At 37.1% G+C, this 23,630-nt stretch overlaps 1 protein-coding gene and 1 pseudogene across 2 annotated transcripts; one reads left to right on the forward strand and one right to left on the reverse strand.

Annotated features, from left to right (window-relative positions):
- Positions 1-253: 253 nt before the first annotated feature.
- Positions 254-7,201, forward strand: TAG1 (membrane bound O-acyl transferase (MBOAT) family protein). 2 transcript variants are annotated; one of them, XM_039034261.2, is made up of 17 exons: positions 254-582; positions 672-1,129; positions 1,497-1,577; positions 1,765-1,838; positions 1,955-2,030; positions 2,174-2,241; positions 2,905-3,028; positions 3,416-3,514; positions 3,692-3,793; positions 3,898-4,034; positions 4,118-4,199; positions 4,328-4,348; positions 4,646-4,708; positions 5,568-5,615; positions 6,147-6,209; positions 6,335-6,388; positions 6,826-7,201. In XM_039034261.2, the coding sequence occupies exons 2-17, from the start codon at positions 722-724 to the stop codon at positions 6,925-6,927; spliced, it is 1,602 nt and encodes a 533-aa protein (XP_038890189.1). In that variant the 5' UTR covers positions 254-582; positions 672-721; the 3' UTR covers positions 6,928-7,201. The 2 variants fall into 2 exon arrangements, with proteins under 2 accessions (XP_038890189.1, XP_038890190.1); XM_039034262.2 differs by lacking the exons at positions 5,568-5,615; positions 6,147-6,209; positions 6,335-6,388; positions 6,826-7,201 and adding an exon at positions 4,998-5,561 and having other exon boundaries at positions 313-582.
- Positions 7,202-7,334: 133 nt separating this feature from the next.
- On the reverse strand, positions 7,335-12,160 carry LOC120079836 (casein kinase 1-like protein 1; annotated as a pseudogene).
- Between the last annotated feature and the right edge of the window lie 11,470 nt (positions 12,161-23,630).

Raw genomic sequence — 23,630 nt, forward strand, 5'->3', positions numbered from 1 at the left:
AATAATTTTTTTTTTAAGAAGTATTGTAATTAAAATGTGAGGTATTATTATTAATGATATTAATAATAATAATTATTGATTCTCTCTTAAAAAAAAATAATAATTGTAATTCTTTGTAGATAATAATAAATATCATTAATGACATTTTAGTTATATTCGTAATACTTTATATTATTTAAGTATTATAAGATAAATATGTCAACGGTCTATTTTAAACTAGGGATGTTGGTACCCAGCCATTTTTATTCAAAATAAAGTATAATAATAATTTTAGAAAAATAAATAATAAACCTTTGGTTTGAAAATCTCTCTAGCTTTAGGGGAAGGAAATAAATAATGAATGCAAAAAGCGGTGATAGTTCTATTGGTTCGTCACCACGTTGCGCATTTGTAAGCTGTGGCATCTCTAGATTCTTGACATTTCTCTACAGTCTGTTCCTCTTCAAATTGCTATTTGCTTCTTTAATTGCTTTCTTTGGAATGTGAAATTCCTCTCTCTGTTCTTCTTATACCTCCTATTTTTGGTGTTCTTCGGGGATTCCTCTTCTCTAATCTCTCTGCCTTCATATCTTCACCGACTATGTAATCTTTCTTTCTCCCGCTCTTTCTCTCTCTTTGTATACTGTTTATGCGCGCTTCATTACTTTTCTAATTTGTGTTCCTTTTTCCAGAATTTTTCTCTTATTCCGTCTATTGTTGCTGTGTTCGCTTCTTTCATTTGATGGCGATCGCCGATACGCTTGAGAGTACAACCCCCTCGGATAGCTCTTTAAGCGACTTGGATGCCAGCCGCTTCCTTCGTAGGAGACCGACTGCTACCACCACCGCTGGAGTTCAGTCCGATACAATTTTGAGACCGAACATTCGTGGGACTGATACTTCGCCTCCAGATCATGCAGTTGATAATGGTTTATCGGCTCCCAAGAGCTTTGAGGAGGACAAGGAGCGAAGTGACCCTGCTGAAAATCCAAATCTAATGGAAATGGAGAAGGATCATGGTGAAAAGGACGAAAGTCGAGACAAAGCCAATTCTGATGTTTCTGCTGTGAGATTTGCTTACAGGCCTTCTGCTCCGGCTCATAGACTAGTAAAGGAAAGTCCTCTGAGCTCTGATGCGATATTCAGACAGGTAGGTGGAGATTCTTGTTTATTTTAGCTTCGATATAATTGAACTCACCATTACAATCGCATTTATATCCGTTCTTCCTATTAGATATCATAAGTAGGCTTAAATAGTATAGCTGGAGCCCGGAATCATTAAACAGCTATCTAAAGTTAGAGTTTCTGTTTCTAAGTGAAATCGTGCTTAGGCCGACTGCTTTTCGGAGGAATTTTTCTGTGATGAGAACAAATTATCTTGCATTGTCATTGAGTATAACATACTCTCGGGAACTATGGTTAACATGCGGTGTTATTTCTGGCCTAAGTTTTTAGATCAGATCTGATGGTTAAGGGATATATATAATGCTGATAATTTTATTAACTTTAAATGGCAGAGCCACGCAGGTCTGTTCAACCTCTGTATAGTAGTGCTTGTCGCGGTAAACAGCAGACTAATCATTGAGAATCTTATGAAGGTGGGCCTCCTCTATGCTCTGTTTATGTAAACTTGGCTCACAACAACGTAGAAGAAGTGAAATTCACTCAGTTGTCGTTTTTTACGTATTTCTTCCATTGTTTTCCCATTTAGTCAATTCTGGAAGAGTAATATCTCTTAGGTTTAATGTAGTTTCTCTTTTCCTCTCTTTTGGTATATTTCTGCAGTATGGCTTGTTAATTCAAACTGGTTTTTGGTTTAGTTCAAGATCCTTGCGAGACTGGCCACTTCTAATGTGTTGGTAAGTTCTCTATTGTTTCTTTTGCTACTAAATTGAGATGCATATGCTATTATTGATTTATTTTTGTATGCATTTCAAATTATTTTCTGACATTAGACAATGTCTTGCCCTTGCAGCCTTTCTCTCCCTGTATTCCCCCTTTCTGCCTTTCTTGTTGAGAAGCTGGCTTCACAGAAAGATATATCTGAGCCTGTACGTTTTCATGGTTAACTCTATGGGAAATTCTCTCTTTCTTTTATTTCCTTTACTTTTTCAGGATTATAATCGTTTCTTTGGATAGATTTTGGCTGTATATATGATATTTAGATGTTTAATGGCTGAAATTGTAATTGCAGGTTATTATTTTTCTTCATATCGTTATTACCACAGCTGCAGTTCTGTATCCAGTTTTTATGATTCTTAGGTCAGTTATGGTTTACTTGGCACATTTGGCAACTCACTGGGAATCATCAGCTGAATGGGAATGATGTTAAGATAATTTCTAGTTTTCTTTATATATTGTTACCTATGTTTTAACATGTTGAAATTTCTTATATAAGTAAAAAGAGGGTTGATGTTATCATATATTTTTAACGTTGACGTAAGCCTTTTAGAGAGGTGAACCGTCCTGACTTTAACAAGATAGTTCATTATGGATGTTTTATGCATATCTCTTCGCAGTTTTTTCACAATTGTGTGTAAAAACTGATCCAAATTGCTTGATGAGAAAAATAGAGACAGCCTATCATTTAGCTATGCAGTCTAGCTTTAAATGATGCATAAAGATGGAAAAACCTTCTCATTGGGTTATCATCAACGTTCTCACTATCTATTGTATAATTAGGAAGGGCATGTCGGCATTTAATTTCGTAGGAGCCTTTTATGTTGACACTGTTATTTCTTAATCTCTAGAATTGAATTTTCATAAATAGTATACCATTTAAGTCTCCTCTGCTTTCTAGATATTCTGGAGTATGTAAACTACTGTTTATCTATGGGAATGATGCTAGATTCTATGATCCTAACTGAATTTATGTGATTGAAATTTGAAGGCTACAATCTAATTTTGTGACTTTAAACTGGGCAGGTTTGACTCTGCTGTTTTGTCTGGTGTAACCTTGATGCTCTTTGCATGCATTGTCTGGTTGAAATTGGTTTCATATGCCCATACGAATCATGACATGAGAAAAATTTCCCGATCAGTTGATCAGGTAACAATCTGGTTTCCTTTCATTGGTCCTTGAACAAATTGTTTTTTTATGTAGGAAATAGTATCCAATGATTTGTTAAGATTATTACTTCTAAATTACGGTGTTTTATTCAATTATTATTGTTGTGAATATTGTTATTATTTCTTGTTCAGAAGGATATTGTTGAACATCTTTATCTAAGCATAGAACTGAGGAAATGGAGCCAAGAGCCAGATTTGATTAGATAGCTTACTTTTTACTGGTTTTTCCATGTCTATTTGAAGTTATGCTCTTAAATTTTATCCTGCTCATTCTTTGGTAAGGTTAGAAATATGTATATTATCATTATTTGTGCATGATGCTTGATGATTTGTTATCTGTCCTAATGCCATAAAGTTGTTTCTTTAGGGAGATGTCGTGCCTAGTTCTCTGGATTCAGACTACCCTCACAATATTAGCTTCAAGAGTTTGGTCTACTTTATGCTTGCACCAACATTATGCTATCAGGTATTTTGTTAATGAGAAAATGTATTGCAGACTTTGTTAAGTTCATGAATCAGCTGCCAATTAGCATGTGTATATAATTGCTTATTCACTGTGTAGCTTGCTTGTCCAGATTTTTTTTTACCCATCGTGATGGGGTTTTATTCCTGTTGACGGGAAATGTTTGCATTGTTCTTACAGCCAAGCTACCCACGAACAACACACATACGAAAGGGTTGGGTAGTTCGACAATTTATTAAGTTAATAATATTCACAGGGGTTATGGGTTTCATTATTGAACAGGTATGTTTTCTACTCTTAAATCTTAATAATTCCCCAGCTCTGTCTTATTTTCTTAAACTGCATAAATTGATGGATCTTTTGTGTTTCAAATTTTTATCTTGTAGTACATAAATCCCATCGTCAAAAATTCTCAACACCCTTTGAAGGGTAACCTTTTGTATGCTACAGAGAGGATCTTAAAGCTTTCTGTGCCAAATTTATATGTTTGGCTCTGCATGTTCTACTGCTTTTTCCACCTTTGGTATGTATTTTCAGTAGGGTAGAACAGTTTGGATGAAGTCTTGGTTGAGCTTTGAAATTACTAAGTATGATTGCACCTGATAGGTTAAATATATTGGCGGAGCTTCTTTGTTTTGGAGATCGGGAGTTTTACAAGGACTGGTGGAATGCCAAAACAGTTGAAGAGGTTATACATATATATGCTTAGTGAAAAATTATTTCTTACGCTTTCTTCACCTTTTCCCTTTTCTAGGGAAATAATCTTAACTATTTGTCTTGATCGTGTGGATCTTTCCTTTTGCACCATGGCTGCAGTATTGGAGAATGTGGAATATGGTATGTTTCTCAACCCACATTTTTTCGAAGTGATTTCCTTTCTCAACTGTGATCTATCATAATGTCCAATCATGATATACTGAAATGAGGCATGTCTTCTTAACAATTTCATTGTCTTTTCACTGTTAGTTTAATATTTTTAGTTCATAATACTATCAATACTTGCAAAGTACTTGTATAACATGCACCCACTTAATTCCCATGTACTGTCACTAATTGTGTTTGAAATTAACTGTGTATGAGAGAGAGAGAGAGAGAGATTAATGGTACGACTGATCTGACTTCTTCTGTAAACAGCCTGTCCACAAATGGATGGTTCGCCACATCTATTTTCCATGCCTAAGGAATGGGATACCGAAGGTACTAAATTTTACACTGTACTTTGCGCTATTTTTTATTCTTACCACGTATATCTTTCTCAGCTCCATGTATGGACATTCTTCAATACATATTTATCATATTGGCCTTCAAATGTTGATTTCACTGTTTACTGATATGGTAAAAAGATGCATGAAAAGGTTTAAATTGATGAATACTTCAAGCTCCTCCTTCCCCTATTCTTCGTGATAAATTTAAGTTGGTTGCATTTATTTAACAAATGGATGGAGATGGTTATGTTAATTTTATTGCAATTTGTTACTTTCGATAGAGATAGAGATAACGCATGGGATACTGAAGAAAAATGAACACAACTGGATGGTCTATTAAGGCTCAGTGATCTCAGCACCCAAAAGATGATTTCATTTCATAACTCAAAATATTCTGTTAGGTAGATGCTTTATTTTGAAATTTCATCTTCAATTAATCACCAATTCATCTACAATTATTAAATAATAGCACAAGGGTAGGCAACAAAAGTATTAGATCTGGCCAAGGAATTTTGGCATCTATACATCCAATGTGATAACATTCAACATGATTCTAAGTGGACGGACTATAAATCTTTTTGTTATATTGATTGCTGACAAGTTGAGACTTCTCTTAGCTTTGAACAATATATTGTAAGCTAATTGTAAACCTGCCACAATCAACTTAATGTAATCTTGTCATTATTTGACTTTGTTCATCTAGTCTTACAAAATGCTTTGTATTCTATCAGTTTCTAATCACTGAACTCTGAAAATTTCATGTGTGAACTGACCATTAATTTCATTAATTGTTCTATAAAAAATTATTGTATGAAATGCTGTATTTTTTTTTTCTCACCAAACACGTGCAGGGAGTAGCAGTTGTAATTGCATTTCTAGTTTCTGCAGTATTCCATGAGGTATAATACTTTTCATTTTCTTGGTGTTCTATTTCCTAGTTTTTCTACAGTTTTGTTTGCTATGCTTTATTGATGAGGGAAGTTTTGTTTGTACTTGTACCGTGATTGAATGATTTGGAACGGTCAACTCCTTTGAAATATTATTGAGCTTATGGCCTCAATTCTAATGCAAACAATTGAGTGGTAACATTTCAAGTCTTCACTTTGTTAATGAGCATGTCCTGCTAAAAGTTCAAGAAAGATATATATTAAAAAAAAAATCATTGTACTTGGTATTTGTCAATTGTAAAAAAATGTAAAATTGTGTCCTCCTATCTCAATTTAAAATTGAAATGTTGCATTTGAATCTATTTCAAGTGTTATGATCTATGGAATTGCCCATTACTTGCCTCTTCAAACTTCGCTGCTCAAAGAACGGTGTCGTGTTGACAAAAAAGTTTCATGATTATTGAGTACAATTTTGCAGATTGCTGGACGGTTAATTCGTATTTTGTGTTCTATTTGAATTTTTTATTGTTTTTATTTTTGCAGTTGTGCATTGCTGTTCCTTGCCACATGTTCAAGCTCTGGGCTTTTATTGGAATTATGTTTCAGGTCAATATTTTCACTTCATCATGTTATGAAATTTCACCTGATAGCCCCTTGTGCTGGACATGAATTCATTGGTCCCCTGTTTTCTTCTTTGCTCTTTGCTTCAACTGTTTTCTTGCTTGATGTAGGTTCCGCTGGTTTTGATAACAAATTACCTACAAAATATGTTCCAAAACTCTATGGTATGCCACTCTCTTCCTAGAAACATCAAATTATAAATATTAGGATTTTGGAGGAAAGTAACACACATGGCCTCAGTCTCTTAATAAGTTTGTAAATCCCAAATTCAACCACGGTATCACTTTCAGCTCTACAGGTCAATAGTTCTTGCTACAATGTCCTTATAGTTTGGCATTCCACTTGATCAAACCTTGGCGTTGATTGTAGTGAGAACCCATAAGAGAACTTTATTCAAGTTCGCATTACCTAAAAGTGAACTTGTGGTCTGTTAAAGTAAATGCCAGAGATACTTTATCTGAGTTCAGATCTCATGTAGAGTGCATTGATAAGAAAAGTATTCAGTTTAATGCTATAAAGCTGAATATCTATGAAAAGTAGTGGTAGATTCTGTATGTAGATCTCTGTTTCTTTTATGATATATTTGGTTTTCAATTGTCAGGTTGGGAACATGATATTCTGGTTCATATTCAGCATTCTTGGTCAACCAATGAGCGTGTTACTGTACTATCATGACTTGATGAACCGCAAAGGGATTGACTAAGCTTTACACTCGAGTGTGTGCGGTTAACATAGCAAGCCCACCCTCTTTCCTTAACCAAATCCCCAAGTGCTTTAACCACAAGTTTTTGTATTCTTTTCTTTCTTTTCACCTTCTGAGATCCAATTCAATGTTTCCTACCAGTTTTATGGTTAGAGTTTCATTAAACTTGTATATGTAAATTGATCTAGGCGTATTTTGTAATTCCACAAACGTTCAACATGCGACTCAAGCAGTTAAAAATGGCTAATTTATAGGAAGGTTCCAATTCATTGTATGTTTATTGCAGGGTAGATATTAAGTCTTCAAACACAACAACGTTTCTATCAGTAAAGAGACTTAAATTTAGAGGTAGGTTAGAAGAGACTGAAGATCGGAGCGTAAATGGAAGAAAATAACTTCTTTCAAGGCAAACCAAAAAACATAGCATGTACATGCCGCAATTTACGTTTCAATATAACAAGCAACGAAGTTCAGAGGTGAGCGGGAGTGAGGGAGAAGGCATGTGGATGGATGCAATGTATGTTTAAATAGTGGGACCAATTTGTGAAGATGGACTTTACAATAACAAATCCCAAATAAATACATTGTGGGTTTGTTGTCTGAGGAATCGTAAATGTATGTTTCCAAATCGCCACACCCCTTTTAAATGAAGGAGAAAAAATCCCTCCAAATTCTAGAGCAGCAAATGCATGAAGTCCCACACCAGAAAATCCTTGTACAAGTGAGCTTCTTAATAATGGACCCTCTCATCAGTCTCCAACTGCAGTCCTTTGATCCCCTTCAAAGCCGTGTTATAGTTCTTTACATGTCCATGTCCTGTGTGCCTTCCAGACGTTCATCTCTTTGGATCTGCCGGTCCAACTGGTGGGCTTCTCTGTGCACTCATGCTCTTGTGCAATGCCCCAGGACTAGCATCTCTTGTTCGCGACCGGTGTGGATCCTGTTCACTTCCCACATAAGGATCCTGACTGCTCGACACTGCAGCACGTCTTGATGATCCACTTGATCGCCCTACAATATTAGGACCTAAAAACTGCAATGCACAAAGGACAACTCAAGACGTCAGTTAGTTTAGCTCAGAAACAAGTTTGAAAGCCTACTATACTGTTTTACTCATTCTCAACTAGTCGTCCAGCAGTAAACCGATAAGTTAAGAGCACGACTGTAAGCATGTGGAAAATATCTATGCAAGTGCAAAACAGAACACAAACAAGTTCAAAAAGGGTCCTGGTGTTTGCACTCAAAGAACGAGCGGCTGCGCGACCATGTGATCCAGCAGGCTTCTTAAAATTGTTCTGAATTTGAAACTTCCTAATTGTTCAGCAGGCTGGTTAAATCGTTCTGAATTTGAAACTTCCTAATTGTTTGTTCTATTAGAAATTCATGATTGTTTAAAGTTTGGTTCTCAAATCTAAAATTATTAATGTCGTAACTAATTGTTAAACGTACCATAGCGTCCTTAGGAACTGCAGTATCGTTGGCAATTGGACTATAATTCTGCCCTCCGCTTAGATGAATCCATCAAAGACATCCCAGCTAGTTTTGCCTCCTCTCGAAAATTTAAAGTACAACCAAAAGAAAACCTGTCTGTCTATCAACATTTGCTATACTAGGAGGAATTTTAGAACTAGTTCCAGCAACCGGTTCCAACACCAGCACCCTATAGAAAAAAAAGTACACTCAGTGCGGTTAAAAGAAAGGGCACAGTTGCACAATAAAAGCAAGTCACATATAACCAACTAGGGCACGGGTTGGAGGAGTGACCAGCTGTGACTGCTGATACTTTAAAATGGTCCAGTCAAAGACAATCGATCTGGAAACCTGTAGCAAGAAAACCAAGAATAACAAAACAAATAGGATTTCAATAATAGACGATTGGAAACAATAAAAAAAGCTGCAAGTATGAACTATGAAAGAAAAACTCATACATTCACGAATAAAGAGATCACGAAATATTCTTTTCAGATAAGCATAATCTGGCTTATCATCAAAACAAAGTGATCGACAGTAATGAAAATATGATGCAAACTCTGGTGGATATCCACGGCATAATGCCTATAAAATAATTAAATTCTTGAAGACACAAAAGTAGTGTTAAAAATGCTCCAAAATTTACATTTGAGAACAACTTACCTCAATAGATGTAGAAACTTTTTTCTCATACTTTTGCTTCTTGGTGCCTGCTTTCAGTCCCTGCAGGGAAGACTACCAGAAACAGAAGATGTATTTCTAAATCAACTAGCATCAGAGAGCTATAATAGATAACAAAAACAAAGTGGCAAAAACTAATCACCTTCCTTTTAAGAAGTACATAAGCACATAACCAAGAGACTCCAAGTCATCCCTTCGACTTTGCTCTAAAACCCATATTGTCAGTAAAGAAGGCCAGATCAATAAAAGGTGATAATAAGCACTTACTACATTAATAAAATCAAGAGAAAAACGATAAAATAGTTCTCAGGCTTGGATATAGAAGTTAAGGAGAACCTTAATTCCAAACAAGTGACTATTTAGATGGCCTAGACAGGTATCTACAGCATCCCAAAAAAAGGAAAATGTAGGTGTCAATCATGTCAAACATAGATATTTTGTGCTTGTGCATGGATTCTGTTCATTTTAGATAATGCGGGTGGAAGATCCCCCCACAAATACATGAAGCAAAAACACTTATGAAGATCAGGGTAAAAAACACAGGGGATTATTCAAAAGAACACTAAATGTAACAGATTTTCTCAAAATGAATTTCTTTCCCTTTACATGCCATGTGCCTATTGTTGTTACTACAGTAGTCCTTTGGGAGGATGTTTCAAGGCTATGTGTTCATTGGTTTAAAATGAGACCTAAGGTATTATGGAGGGATATCGTTAAAGCAATAGTAGTTTGGAGATTTTTTTTGACGAAGAGGAATCCGTGCAATCACTGAAGGCTAACATGTTAACTGAGTGAACAGAGTAGAACTTATCACACATTATATGACTTCTTGATGTACTTTCTTGCAACACTCCTGAGGGGTTGTCTTTCTTGGGGTGCTTCCTCGTAATACTCTACATTTCTATTGTTATCTCTCAAATATCAATTAAACACTCCGTTTCTTATTTCCCAAAAAAATGAATACATCAAATCTCCACCTCATATAATTCACTATATTTGAAAGCTTCAAAATGTGGCAAATATAAAACAATTCAACAATTTTGTGCTTCTCATTACAAATATAGGTTTATCAAGTGTGCTCATGCTGAGTTTCTGTCCTAATTCTTACATTACACAATCTCTAATTCATTTTTGTCCATTCTTCTAGGTGGCCACAACTTCACAACCAGTGGATGTCACATACAATTATTAATATGTGCCAAAACAACCCAACATGCAACTTGACTATCAAATATTTCAAGGTTAAATACTTGAAGGATAGCCGCAAATCATATAACAACGGCAAGATCAGAGAATAAATATTATTAATATAAATATGGGTAAAATGATTATCTATCCCAAGATGGGTGTTCATGCTAGCATATCTTGCCGTCCCAGTCAAGTTCTTATTTTCTCTACAACCAGGAACAATTATCAAAGACTTCCACAAAAAAAAAAAAAAAAAAAAAAAGCAGAAGAAAATAAATCATGAAGAATAGGTAAACGCAACATATAGTAACTCTTATAACCTATAGGGAATGTGTTGATGGGTAGAACTATCTCTATACTTCTTAGCAAGACCAAAATCAATGATGTAAACCTGCATATTATAATCTACATCATGCTCTATCTTTGTATGCCTTGACAAACTAAAATTTATCAAGATTTAAAGAAGTTGGATGAATTTTAAATTCAAAGAACTTTAAACCAAGTACCTGATTTGCACGCCTTCCAAGCCCCATCAGAAAATTGTCCGGCTTAATATCTCGATGTAGAAAGGATTTAGAATGGACAAACTCAACACAGTTGATCTGGGCAAACAACCAAATCATGTTTACTATTTGAATTGTAGTAGACGGCAAAGTGACAAAATGCACATTAGATGTCAATTTACTTAATTAAGTCTACCATTTGATCTGCAAGCATAAAAACTGTCTTCAAAGAAAGCTTTCTGCTACGGAAGTTAAAAAGATCTTCAAGACTCGGACCAAGCAAATCCATTACAAGAACATTGTAGTCTCCTTCAACTCCAAACCATCTTACATTAGGTATCCCAATTGTGTTCAACAGATTTTTTAAATGTAAGAATAACTTCAGATCATCAACAATAAAAGTCACAATTACATGAAAATAATAATAATAATAATCATATTTTTTTGAAAGAAAAAGAGGATAAGAATATCTCATTACTTCCTCCCTGAAGAATTCTGTATAACTTAGACTCGTAAAGCAACTGAAGATGCTTCGTCTTGAAATTTTCCTGTACATGAGAAAAGTAAAGCAAATTAGAATTATGTTTTACCAAGAACATGAACTGGCTCATAAAGAAAACGAAGACTACAGTATTCAACTCAACATAATGAATAAATAATTATGCATCCAAACCCAACTAAACACACACACACACACACAAATCTATTTGCTTTATTTTATCCAAGTAACACATATATCACTGCTTCTCTAAGAAGATAGCAACCTCGGTTCAAACATTAAAATTCTTTGCATTCACTATCCCTCTAAGTAGCATAACCAGAAAGGATCAACGTTCCACTCAACTAAACCAGAAAACTCTGACTATTTGCTTTAAGTGCCACATAAATCATTCCTATTCTAAGAAGACAGAAACATCAATTTACACATCAATGTTCTTCTCATTCAAAACATCTCCAATTGGCATATCTGATACAAAACCAAAGTTCGAAGCACCTTAAGTATAATTCAATTGTTGGCTCAGTAATTAAGGGAATAGTTCGTGGTAAATACAACCATACATAGAGTTCAGAACCACAAACGTCGACCCCGAATGGGAAAAGGAAGGGAAAATAAGCGCATTTAAGCGAATGAAGAGAGAGAGAGTAGGCGGAACTAGAATCGTAGTGTTGAATTAAGATCGGAAGACTTACGAGTTTAATTGCAACCTCTTCATTCGTCTGTATATTAGTACCTGCAGATGGAATTGAAGCATTAAAATCTAGTTGTTGTAATAGAGCAGCATAATGAGAAGCTGGAATGGAGAAAAACCAGACAAACCAAGATAGATCTCCCCGAATGCTGACACGAGGTTCCGACCAAGGCAAAACTTATTGCCGACGGGAGGTTCCATCCGGGAAGGAAAAAGAAGAAAGAGAAGTGTAGAAATGGAAGATGATTAGGAGAAGTTGAACATGGAATCGAGGGAATCAAGGGAATTAAGGGTGGAGAATTCAAAATTCAGTGCCATGTCAACGCTGAGAAGAGGAATCAGAGGTTCATCAATTAAGAAAGAAATGAAAGAAAGTGAGAAATTTCAATTAGAGATCTAGAGCAGGGCAAAGTAGGAATTTTGGTTATCATTTCTTTGGTCACACCATAGGGCGGCTAGGGTTGGGTAGGTTAACAAATTAAAAAAAGGTATGTTTAGTCACTCCATCGCTTACTAAATCCTCTGCGATCGCCCACAAACTCCTACACGATCGCTTAGCTATTACTATTACACGATCGCCTTCTTAAAACCTATACGATCGCATACCTTTTACTATACGATTGTCTACCAAGTGCTACACGATCACTGAGTTTTACTACACAATCACTTAGCTATTACAATTAGACGATCGCTTCTCAAAACCTATACGATCAAATACCTTTTACTAAACAATCATATACCAAGTGCTACACGATCACTGAGCTTTACTACACGATTGCCTAGTGGAAGTACACGATGAGTGGCACGCTGTGATGGCCTCTCCATGACAGCGTCTTCTGAACTCCCACTCTCGAGAGCTCTCTTTCCTCACTACACGATCGCCCACAAACTCCTACACGATCGCTTAGCTATTACAATTAGACGATCGCCTTCTCAAAACCTATACAATCGCTTACCTTTTACTATACGATTGTCTACCAAGTGCTACATGATCACTGAGCTTTACTACACGATCTCCTAGTGGAAGTAGACGATGAGCGACACGCTGTGATGGCTTCTCCACGACAGCGTCTTCGAACTCCCACTCTCGAGAGCTCTCTTTCCTCGCTACACGATCGCCCACAAACTTTTACATGATCGCTTAGCTATTAAGATGAAATGTTTTTGGTAATCCTCTTCATGTATATGCTCACTATGCATTGAACACTTAGCCAAATTCTTAGGCCTTAACTTGACTAGGCAGCAACTTCATTACCATGCATGCATGGCTTGCGTCCGTGCCTTGCTTTAGGCGTTCAAGCCTCCTATGCGACCAAGCTTTCAGCCCACGCCTACTAGCCATCGCATGGCCCATCGTATAGCAACCTTTGCGCCCATCGTTTAGCTCATGTGCCTGTCTTGTGGCACATTAACGCATGCCCCATGTGTTCATTTGATTGTGCCCATGGACAATTGCATAGCAACCTTTGCGCCCATCGTTCAGCTCATGCACCTGTCTTATGGCACATCAACGCAGGCCTCATGCGGTTGCACCTATAAACTTCAATGCAACCTTGCGCCTAATACCTACGCCTGCCTGTAGGATCTAATGCCTACACAGCACTTGTGCTTATGGCTTCAATATGCGTTGCATGGTCTAATGCCTCTCAACGCATCCTTGCGTCAATTTAACCTCTAACGCATGCACTCAGCATCATCTTCAAACCCTTAAAGCTGCCTGCTTGTTCAACCCAAGCAGCTGCCTGCTTGTTCAAGATTCCAGATTTAAATTTCAATTTTAATAACTAACTTTTCAAGAATTTTCTCAAGAAATTTCCTTCTACAAACATTCTCTAAAATGTCTTAGCAAGCTTAACTTAAAATTTTAGCACAGAATTCCTTGTGGTTGAGCAGGAATCCCCAGATCATCAAGACTGGCCCAACTTACCCGAGAATTTTACCTTCAGTCGGATTCTTCATTCTCCAGCTCGATTCTGCTAGAATCTCCCTCTTACATTTCAACCTCAGTAACTAGACATACTTAGGGTTTTAATGGCTCTAGAATTACTTCATTTGTACGAGCGAATTTCTCAAAACCTCTGTTTGAAGTCGAGCTTCTCTTTTAAACTAGCAACTGTATGTTCTCCTTTTAACATCAAGCTGCCACCTCATCCTTAAAGGATAATATCAAACTTGAGTATGACAGCTGGCTTAGCTGATCAATCACTAAGATGATCCTTTCCTCTTGGTTATCGAAGCAAGGGTCAGCTTCCAAGTCAACGCTTGCAACCACATGGCCACATGCCTCCTCCACAATGCATCGCCCAATCTGCGTAACGCATAACTCACTTAGAGGCTATTGCGTCCCTCCTTTGGTCGCATACTTCCTAAGCAATGCATATCCTAACCCACGCGTAGCTTAGTCTTATCATATCAACCAAGCGTTAGGCCTTCCTTGTTTCATAGCATAACTTTAGCGTGCATCGATTTTCAACGCCTTGCGCACATCGCATACTCCATCGTCTAGCGCCCAACGCCTATCGTCTAGCGTTTTTCGTGCAGCTCATTGTCTAGCGCTGATGCTGATCGTGCAGTGCCAATGTCTCATCGCTTAATGCTATCGTCCAACGCATAGCGCTATCACTTAGCGCGACCCTTCGTATCGTCTAGCGCTGCACTTTACCGCACGATCGCCTACTGCATTGCTTAACTCCGTGCATTTGCTACACGATCGCTTACCTCATCGTGTAGCTCCGATCGTTTGCTAGATGATCGCATACCTCATCGTGTAGCACCGGTCATTTGTTAGACGATCGCATACCTCATCGTGTAGCGCCACTTATTTACTACACGATCGTCTAGTGCGTGCATCTCCAACTCCCAGTGCCCAAATACCTTCGCAAGCCCCTTGGCTGCCGTTAAAGAATTAGAAAGCCTCTTTTCCTGTTCGTGACCTTATCAACGCATCATGCCTTTCAACTCATGCGTTCATCCTTAGTACCAACGCATAGTTTATCCTTGCCTAACACTTTGCCTCTACAAGCCTTGGTTGCTATACACGCAACCTCATGTGTCCACACTTCTCCATCAACGCATGTCTATACTTTGCTTCCATATTTCGCCAATTTCACTTGTTATATTATCAAAAACTCACCCTTGACTAAGTATTTCTAACACTTAGAATTTTCTTCCTCCATCTTCCTACTTTCTTTACTTCCTTTCATAATTTTACTTAACACGTTTGTTACTCACTTTTGTAGGAAAAATGGAGTACGGGGTTTACAGATTGTCAGCGTACCCAAACATGGCTAACAAGAAATGTCCACATGTCCACAATCAACAGGTTATAGGGTATTGAGCTTGTGTCCACGTTGCTCATCAAGGGTTATTAGCGGAGAATACCCAGGAAAAATAGATAATCATGCCAGGATTTTCCAACTAACAGGCTGGGGAGATTACATTTTGCTATGTGATTGTTGTTGATTGTGGAATTGTTTTCCCAAAGATGAATTTCTAAAATCAAACTTATGTTTGTTTAAAGCTGCCATTCATTGAACTTTGTAGCTCATGTTTTACATGTTTTATGCCTCCTCCCCCCCCCCCCCCCCCCCCATGTAGCGAAAGGTGAGGAGTTCCAGGGTGCTGCTAAGGTCAAGGTCTACCACAAGCCACAGTTACACTTCCAGAGGGTTTTACACTGTTGTTGTTGTAAACTTTGTAGTTAAGTCTTGGAGTTGTATAAACATTACATGGTTGTAATAAAATGGGCCTACTTAATCAGTTGTTGTTATCTCCTTGACTTAAAGTTTACTGAGGATAGTAAAGAGGTTCAATTGGGTAGTAGGTATCACAAAAGGGTGGTATCTGCGGTCTCTTATGCTTCTCCTTGGGCTCAGGAGTGCGGGCTCAATGCGGGGTGTGACAGAATGTACCTCAGGTGAGAAATCTTACCATTGAAGAGGTGTATGAAACATGAGAAGAAGTATACTTGTGTTGGAACAACAAGAAGATCATATTCAAAAGTTATTAGAAGACAATCACCATATTTTGAGCACTATATCAGAATTAAAGAAGGAACGGAAATTGACTCAACAACATTTTGATTCAATATTTAAATCTGTTTGCATGTTAAATTCGGGTACAAATGATCTAGACAAGATTCTTAACACAGGGAAGCAAGTTGCTGACAGAAAAAGAGGTTGGGTTCAGTAATCATGGGAAGTCTGGTTATAGAACAACATTGTCATCTAAGATTGTCTTTGTCACTGCTCAAAATCCTCACATGTCTGAGCTAAAACCGGATGATACCATATTTGTGACTAATGTTGAAATTAATAAGTCTCGGAAGAAATGAGTATGTCATTACTATGGGAAGGCAAGTCACATTCGTCCCTTCTATTTTTTTTTATCTTATTAGCCAAAGGGAACATAAAACATTAAGACATTCTTCCCCGAGTCTATCTACCTTGAGTCATGAGAACGTAAGAGTTACTTTTAGAAAATTTGAGTAGCGTATCAAAGATTAAAAAATATCAAGAGAGGATGTCCTGCAATGTGGCTTTTACCTCGTTACATACCTCAAATTAAGAAGATTAGTACTTCGAAAGTGGATACTTGAGACACATGACAGGTGAAAAATCCTTCTTGTCTGATCTAAATGCATGTGGCTCTAGACATGTAACCTTTGGTGATGGAGCTAAAGGAAAAGTGTTAGGCAAAGGAGATGTCGAGATCTAGTCTTCCTGCTCTTCGTGATGTCATGCTTGTTAAAGGCTTAACTGCTAACCTAATTAGCATCAGTCAACTATGTGATCAAGGATATCAAGTAAGTTTCTCTAAAGATAAGTGTTTAGTAAAAGATGACAAAAAACATGTTAGTTATAACAGGTTCTCATTCAATGGATAACTGCTATCACTGGTCTCCTGATGCTTCCATTGATGTTTATAACTCTTCCTAAATTATTAAGACTGAAGTGTGGCACAAGAGACTTGGTCATGTAAGTCTACAATCAATAAGAAAAGCAATCAACGTGGAAGCCATTCTTGGATTACCTTCTATGAGTGCAAAAATTGATTCATTCTGTGGTGAATGTCAAACTGGTAAACAAGTTAAAATCTCTCATAAGAAAGTGACACAATGTAGTACTAGAAGAGTTTTGGAGTTACTACGAATATGGTCCAAGTAATAAATGCCCAAGTTTCCTTCTTAGTCCAATCTCGAATGGAACTTTTTTTTAGGATTGTTACAACATATTTTTTACTCAATTTCGAATAGAAATAGGAAATTAATAAAAAAAAATAGAAAGAAATAGGGTAAAAGGATTGGAGTTGGTTGAATGTATTACATTGACTTGATGGGACCCATACAAGTTGAAAGTTTGGGAGGAATATAGAATGCTCTCGTTTATGTTGATGACTTTTTTCTTTTTACATAGATAAGATTTATCATAGAAAAATTTGACACTTTCAAGGTGATTCAGACATTATGTCTTTAGCTTCAACGTGAACAAGAAAAAAACATCATTCGTAATAGAAACGATCATGGAAAGGAATTTGAAAATTCTCAATTTGCTGATTTCTGTACTTCTAAAGGGATTCTACACGAGTACTCTGCTCTATAACTCCTCAACAAAATGAAGTTGTAGAAAGAAAAAACCACACGCTCTAAAAGCTGGCTCATGCCATGCTTCATGTTAAAAGGATGTGTCACACCCCGTCCCAGACTACTCTCTGAGCCTAGGAAAGGATATGACTGCAGTAGTTATCAACCCTTTTGTTGACACTTACTGCCTAATAAATCTAGTGGAAATCTCTGATGCCAACATGTAACTTATACACAACGGATGCCTCTTAGGCAAAATTTATTAAGTTTAAAAACACAACATATTTAGAGTGATGACATTACTGTTTCACAAGTCCCGATGCCCAAAACCTTAGTCCCTATATGAACAACTGTAACATGTGTACAATATTTATAGTAACCACCTAACCGACGGGTTACAATATCTTTGTCCTTTAGTGGCAGAGCAAATGTAGAGCTATCTCCTGAGGATTTGGACGCTACCTGAGGGAAAGAAAAACATTTAAAAATGGGGTGAGCTTGCTAGCCCAGTGAGTGACTTAAGAAAGAAAACGGATTCTCATGCAAAAGTCTCAATAAAGAGATTAAACTGAAATATAAATTTCTACAGTAACCTTGAACTGCAGTATAAACATTTCCAAGCAGAAAGCATATAAAGCTGTTTTTGTCAGAAAACATTAAAACTATTCCTTAGTTGAGAATAACCCTGCTGTGGTTAAATCCCAACGTCAACTGCTAGTCAAGAGAGAACCCTTTTGCTCAATCTCTGACTTTAACTACCTATGTGCATGTGCCATATTAAGTACCATCATACCTTAGGTAATTTTGTTCAGATACCTTCTCAAAACTTATCCTTCAGTATCGAGCTGCTCGGATACCTTCTCAAATGTCCTTCGGTATCGATTTTCAAGTAAAACTATTCATAAAATGACTTTCTCTTTAAATCATGTAAAGCATACCACATAGAAAATATGTCTTTAAAGATACTAACGTATGCTTGGTGTATTTAAACACACATAAATAGTTTTTCAATAAACTTTCATACATGGCATGCGTTTAAAACATAACTCATGGTTTACTTAGAAATTACTTTGTAAAACTAGCTAGCATGAGAATAATATTTCTTTAAAACATGGTTTCTTTAGAACATTGTAAATATTTAGTCACTCACCTTGGTCGTTTAGGAACCTTTCTCTTTAGAAGTTCCTTGGTTACCTCGGGCTCCCTTTTGAACCCTAAAATCTAGATTCAATTTAAAGCTCAGATTACTCATAGTTCTATGCCTTATTTTGAGATACTTCCTTCTGTAAACATGCTTTACAATGTCTCAGGAAGCTTACCTTAAAATATTAGCTCATAAATTCTCATGGTTTGGCTAGAATCATTAAATTCTCAAGAGTGGTCCAAGCTTACCCAACAGCTTGACCCTTCTATCTTTTCCTCACTCTCTAGCCCAATTCCTTGGAGTTTCTTCTTTGGAAGCCCTACCCTGAAAACTAGACTCTCAGAGCTTTCAGGTGGCTTTAGAATCACTCAAAACGCACGAGTATGTAAGAGAAGCTGAATTGTAGGAGAAGCGTGGAAAATGCAGCTGGTCGAGCTGGAAGAATGGAGGATCAACGCATATGAGAATGCGAAGATTTATAAAGAGCGCACCAAGCGTTGGCATGAAAAACACATATGCGCGAGAAACCTCCAAGTCAGGCAAAAGGTCTTACTCTTCAACTCAAGATTGCGGCTCTTCCTGGGAAAATTAAAATCACGCTGGTCCAAACCCTTCATCATTAAAGAAATATTTCCATATGGTACAGTGGAGCTGATCACTGAGGATGGTGGCTGGACATTTAAGGTTAATGGACAGCGGGTCAAGGCATATTGCGGAGGTGATTTCCAGCCAGAAACAACCTCCGCAAAGTTGAAAAACCCGGACTACCCTCCTATATGATTCTTGAACTCTTATTCCTTCGTCACTTTTACTATTATTTAGCTATCTGAATCTTACTTACTTTTACTTTTCAAAAAAAAAAAAAAAAATTGTTGTTTTGTTTTAAATCATTTGACCCTCTCTTTGTCTGTTTACAACGATTAAGACACGAGATTGCGGAGATGTTACATGAAGAAGCAAATGATCTCACTCCATCATCGCAATCCACAGAAGAAAGATCGCTGCAAGGATGGATGCATCAAATACACAATGGGAGCGACAACGCAAAATTTGGGGATGTACTCTTCCTTATATTTATTACAAATTTTGCGCTATCACATTGCATTCTAGTTTTAAAAAGTTTTATCACTGCATCCTCTTTGATCACCGCAATCATTTGACATAGATAAATTTAGTAGTTTACCGCATTCAGTTTCTTTGCCAAGTATGATTTCAATGATGAAAAATATGCTTCTATGTCTTTCGTATATACTAGAGTCAACTTAGTCTTAAGATAGTAACCTCATGAAACATTTCTAGAAGTTAAGGGTTTGCTACCTTTCTCTCAAACTCTCTTTACAACGCCTTCTAAGACCATCGCATGACTTATTTTAATATTTTGGCAATGAGGACATTGCCACATTTTAAATTTAGGGGTGAGGTATTTATTTTTGACCTTGCTATTTTCAAAAAAAAAAAAAAAAATTGAGAATAACAACTCCACTGTCAACGCAATGGGAAACCCATGTTGATAAGAGTTAAGTTGTGAAAGGCATTTACCCGTAGTTGGATGTCCGCATGACACACGTGGAGGCAAGCCAAAACGAAAGTAAATCACTAGGATCAACACATAAATAAATGACCGCAACTCCACTGCCAAATAGGCATGATTTAGTTTGAGAAAGAGTGCGTTGTTCGTAGTTGGATGTCCGTATGACGCCCGTGGGGGCAAGCCAAAATGAAGGCAAGGCACTTGGATCAGCGCAAGATCAGAAAAAATATCAATGAAAATTTTTTTTGTGCAAGGATAAAATCATTTGACACCCCCGTAGAAAAATTTTCTTTTCAAAATAAATCATGCGATGTTCCAAAATTTAGTAAAATCCTTTTGAAAGTTAAGCTTGCAGTCCCTAGGTCTTAGAAATATTTTAAGAAGAGACTTGAATAAGACTTAAGAAAATTCTGGTATATAGGATTTGAATGAAGTATTCTTGAGAAATCTAGGAAAAGAACATTGTGATTGACTTGTTAAAGGAATCTTTAGCTTATGCTTGAGGACAAACATTGTTTAAATTTGGGAGTGTGATAACGGGCAGAAATGCACGTTATCATAGTACTAAGTTCTTAAACAATGTTGGATTCCGTTGATGAAATATGTTAACTTGCATCCATTAAGCATCGTTTTTCATAATATTGCGGTCACATGCGTTCAGCGCATTAGAACAGTTGATTTTTGTATTTTTGTGCAGAATATGCGTTAACGCAATGCAAAGATTGCGATCATAGGAATTCATTGGTTGAGCGCAACTTCACCGTAAGGCTTTGCATTGATCATGCTCGCAAACATTCGCCCGAGAAGGATCACTGGAACTTGGTCAGCGCAACATGGTAGGCGCATCCGGATGAAAGGATAATTACAAGCGATGGGGCAGAAAGCTGATGACAGTCGAATCCAAATTAAGTTGACAATTGTAACGCGTATTTTTAGCATGATGCAAATCCATGCCATAAGCTTGATGACATATATTTTATGCGATGATATGTGATACTACTTCTAGATATGCATTATTAATGAATGTTTTTGTAGTATGTTGTGCGTTGTCATAGTTTCCTTGCGTTGAAACCAAGTATAATTTCACTGCAAGTTTCTCGGTGTGATCTGAGGTCGAACACAGGGACTGTTTGAGGTTATTGCGTTATGTTTATGATATATGCGACCAGGAGTTTTTCAATTTATAAAAGAATTTGTGTACAAGTAATTAAACATGCGATAAAGTAAAGTAAAGCGGTAAAAATGCGATAATAACATAAATTGCGTTAAAGTAAATTGCAATAAAATAAATTTAAGCTAAGATGATACAAGATACAAGTTTCGTGATACAAGATATTGAGGTCAAGGCTGGCTATGAAGATTACACAAAGATCATGTAATGCGGTGACAAGTCTTATGTGTGAAGTAGAAACAGGGGAGATAATTAATACAAACATCGCAAGTTCTTTAATTTCGTTCAAGATATAAGTACGGTTCCGTTTTTTCCTTGGCGTACACCTCTCGGTGATCGATCGCGTTCCCACATTTCTGTGGTGAAACAGGGATGAACGTAATGAACGCAAGGTTGCTTCCATCTCTGGAAGTACTACTTGCTTTAGTTAACGCATTCTTCTAAACTTCTCTCCACAGATCAGAATGACATCTTCACTTCTGCTCTCACAGGTGAAGATGCCATTTAGCATGCCTTAGCTAAACACATTTATCTCTTTAGCATAAATTAAGTTACTTGTTTAATCCATATTAATTACCAAGGTATTAAGAAAACTTCATGGAAAAATCGATTAATGGAGGAGCGAAAATAGACAGAAAAGTGGAAATGAAAGTGATCGAGACATTCAATAACACTATTTAACGTCTGATACATGATTTGTGAATGAAGAGATTAAGAGAATGAAATACAATAGATGAAATAGAGTTAGAAACAAATACAAATAAACGCCAACGTCTTAACGCCGATTTGGATGGAGATTTGTTTGCTGGCGTGGATGGATCATGTGGAAGGAAGAGCTTCCCTCTCGGGCTTGCTCAATCGGTAGCAGGGATCTAAGCACAGAGCTTCACGACAGGGATCTGGCAGAATCGCACTGAGACTCACCTCTCGATCTTGTCTCTTCTCTTCCCAGATTTCTTTCGATCAGTACTCAGCTTAGCCTCTCTCTCTCTCAATGATCTAGCACCAATTAGCCCTCGTATCAAGTATATCTTCTCTGAATTCTATGGGGGTATTTATAGGTGAAAAGCTTTAATTCTCGGCTTGTGGACCCCACTCCTTGTTATGAAAATTCCGAAGATGGAGGAATAAATATTCCTTCTGTTATGCAATCAGACCGTCAAATCTGTACAACGGTTAGTTGTACACGTGTCACAATCCTCTGCATTTGCATGATCATCTTTCGATCGATTGCTCGCATGCGGTGTTGTTTTTATTACCGCATGCGGTTGAAATTCAGCTCGGGATCGACTGTCGCATTACGTTGTCATTGCGTTAATCATCTCTTCATTGTTGATTGACAGGTGCAAGGTGACAGAGATACGTTATTCAGTTTCTCATTGAGCCTTGATCACAAGTGGTGATTTGGTTTCCTGCAAAACAGTAGTAGAAATATCCTCTTCTACCATCTTAATGATGTTAGTGGGCGTAATTGTGATAATTTGTATTTATTGTATTTCTAAGCTAATTTTCATACAATCGATGCATATTCCTTCCCTTTTGGTCGCAATATCTGAATAAGGCAATATAAATAACTTGTATTTCTACAAGTTATCAACAACCGATAACGGTTAAAAAGTATACTTAGCTTTATCGGTGACAAATATTCGGCACATCAGTCAGGAATTAAAACTGTCCCATCTGTACAACCAGGAGAGAAAAGCCGCCTTTCACCATGGATGCTCTATAAATACCAAGGGCATTCTTCAGAAAAGGGGTTGATCAGTTCACAAGTTTAGCAATTAGAGATTTCATACTTCAGTTTGCACGCTTTTGTTCTTATTTTTCTTTCATTTTAAGGCGGACGCGAAGGAGGAAGTTGTGCCGGTAGATCTTTTCGGTAAGCTTGGGAGAGCTCCGAAAACTTCAAGGACAGAGAGAGGGCCGACGCTTGCGGAAGCGAGAACATCTTTAGAATAGAATAGAGTTCTCAGTGTAAAAAGACTCGGTCAGTAAGGAATTGTTACTAGGCTCTCTACCTTTAACTTTCATTGTCATTTTGTACTCAACTCATTTATAAAAATGAAATTTCCTTCTCTATACTTGTTCACTCTCTGTTATTCACGCATGAGTAGCTAAATCAGTTGAATGGGTTGAGAAGCATTTAGCTAGCACAACTAGGGAATCTTCATTCTTTACGATTATCTTGTTTATATATGCTTCATTCGTCCATTAGAGATACTCGGGAGGGTAGTCTAAGGACAG

Source organism: Benincasa hispida, chromosome 6 (genome assembly GCF_027475165.1).
Source record: "Benincasa hispida cultivar pf3 chromosome 6, pf3_genome.v1.1, whole genome shotgun sequence".
Taxonomy (NCBI): domain Eukaryota; kingdom Viridiplantae; phylum Streptophyta; class Magnoliopsida; order Cucurbitales; family Cucurbitaceae; genus Benincasa; species Benincasa hispida.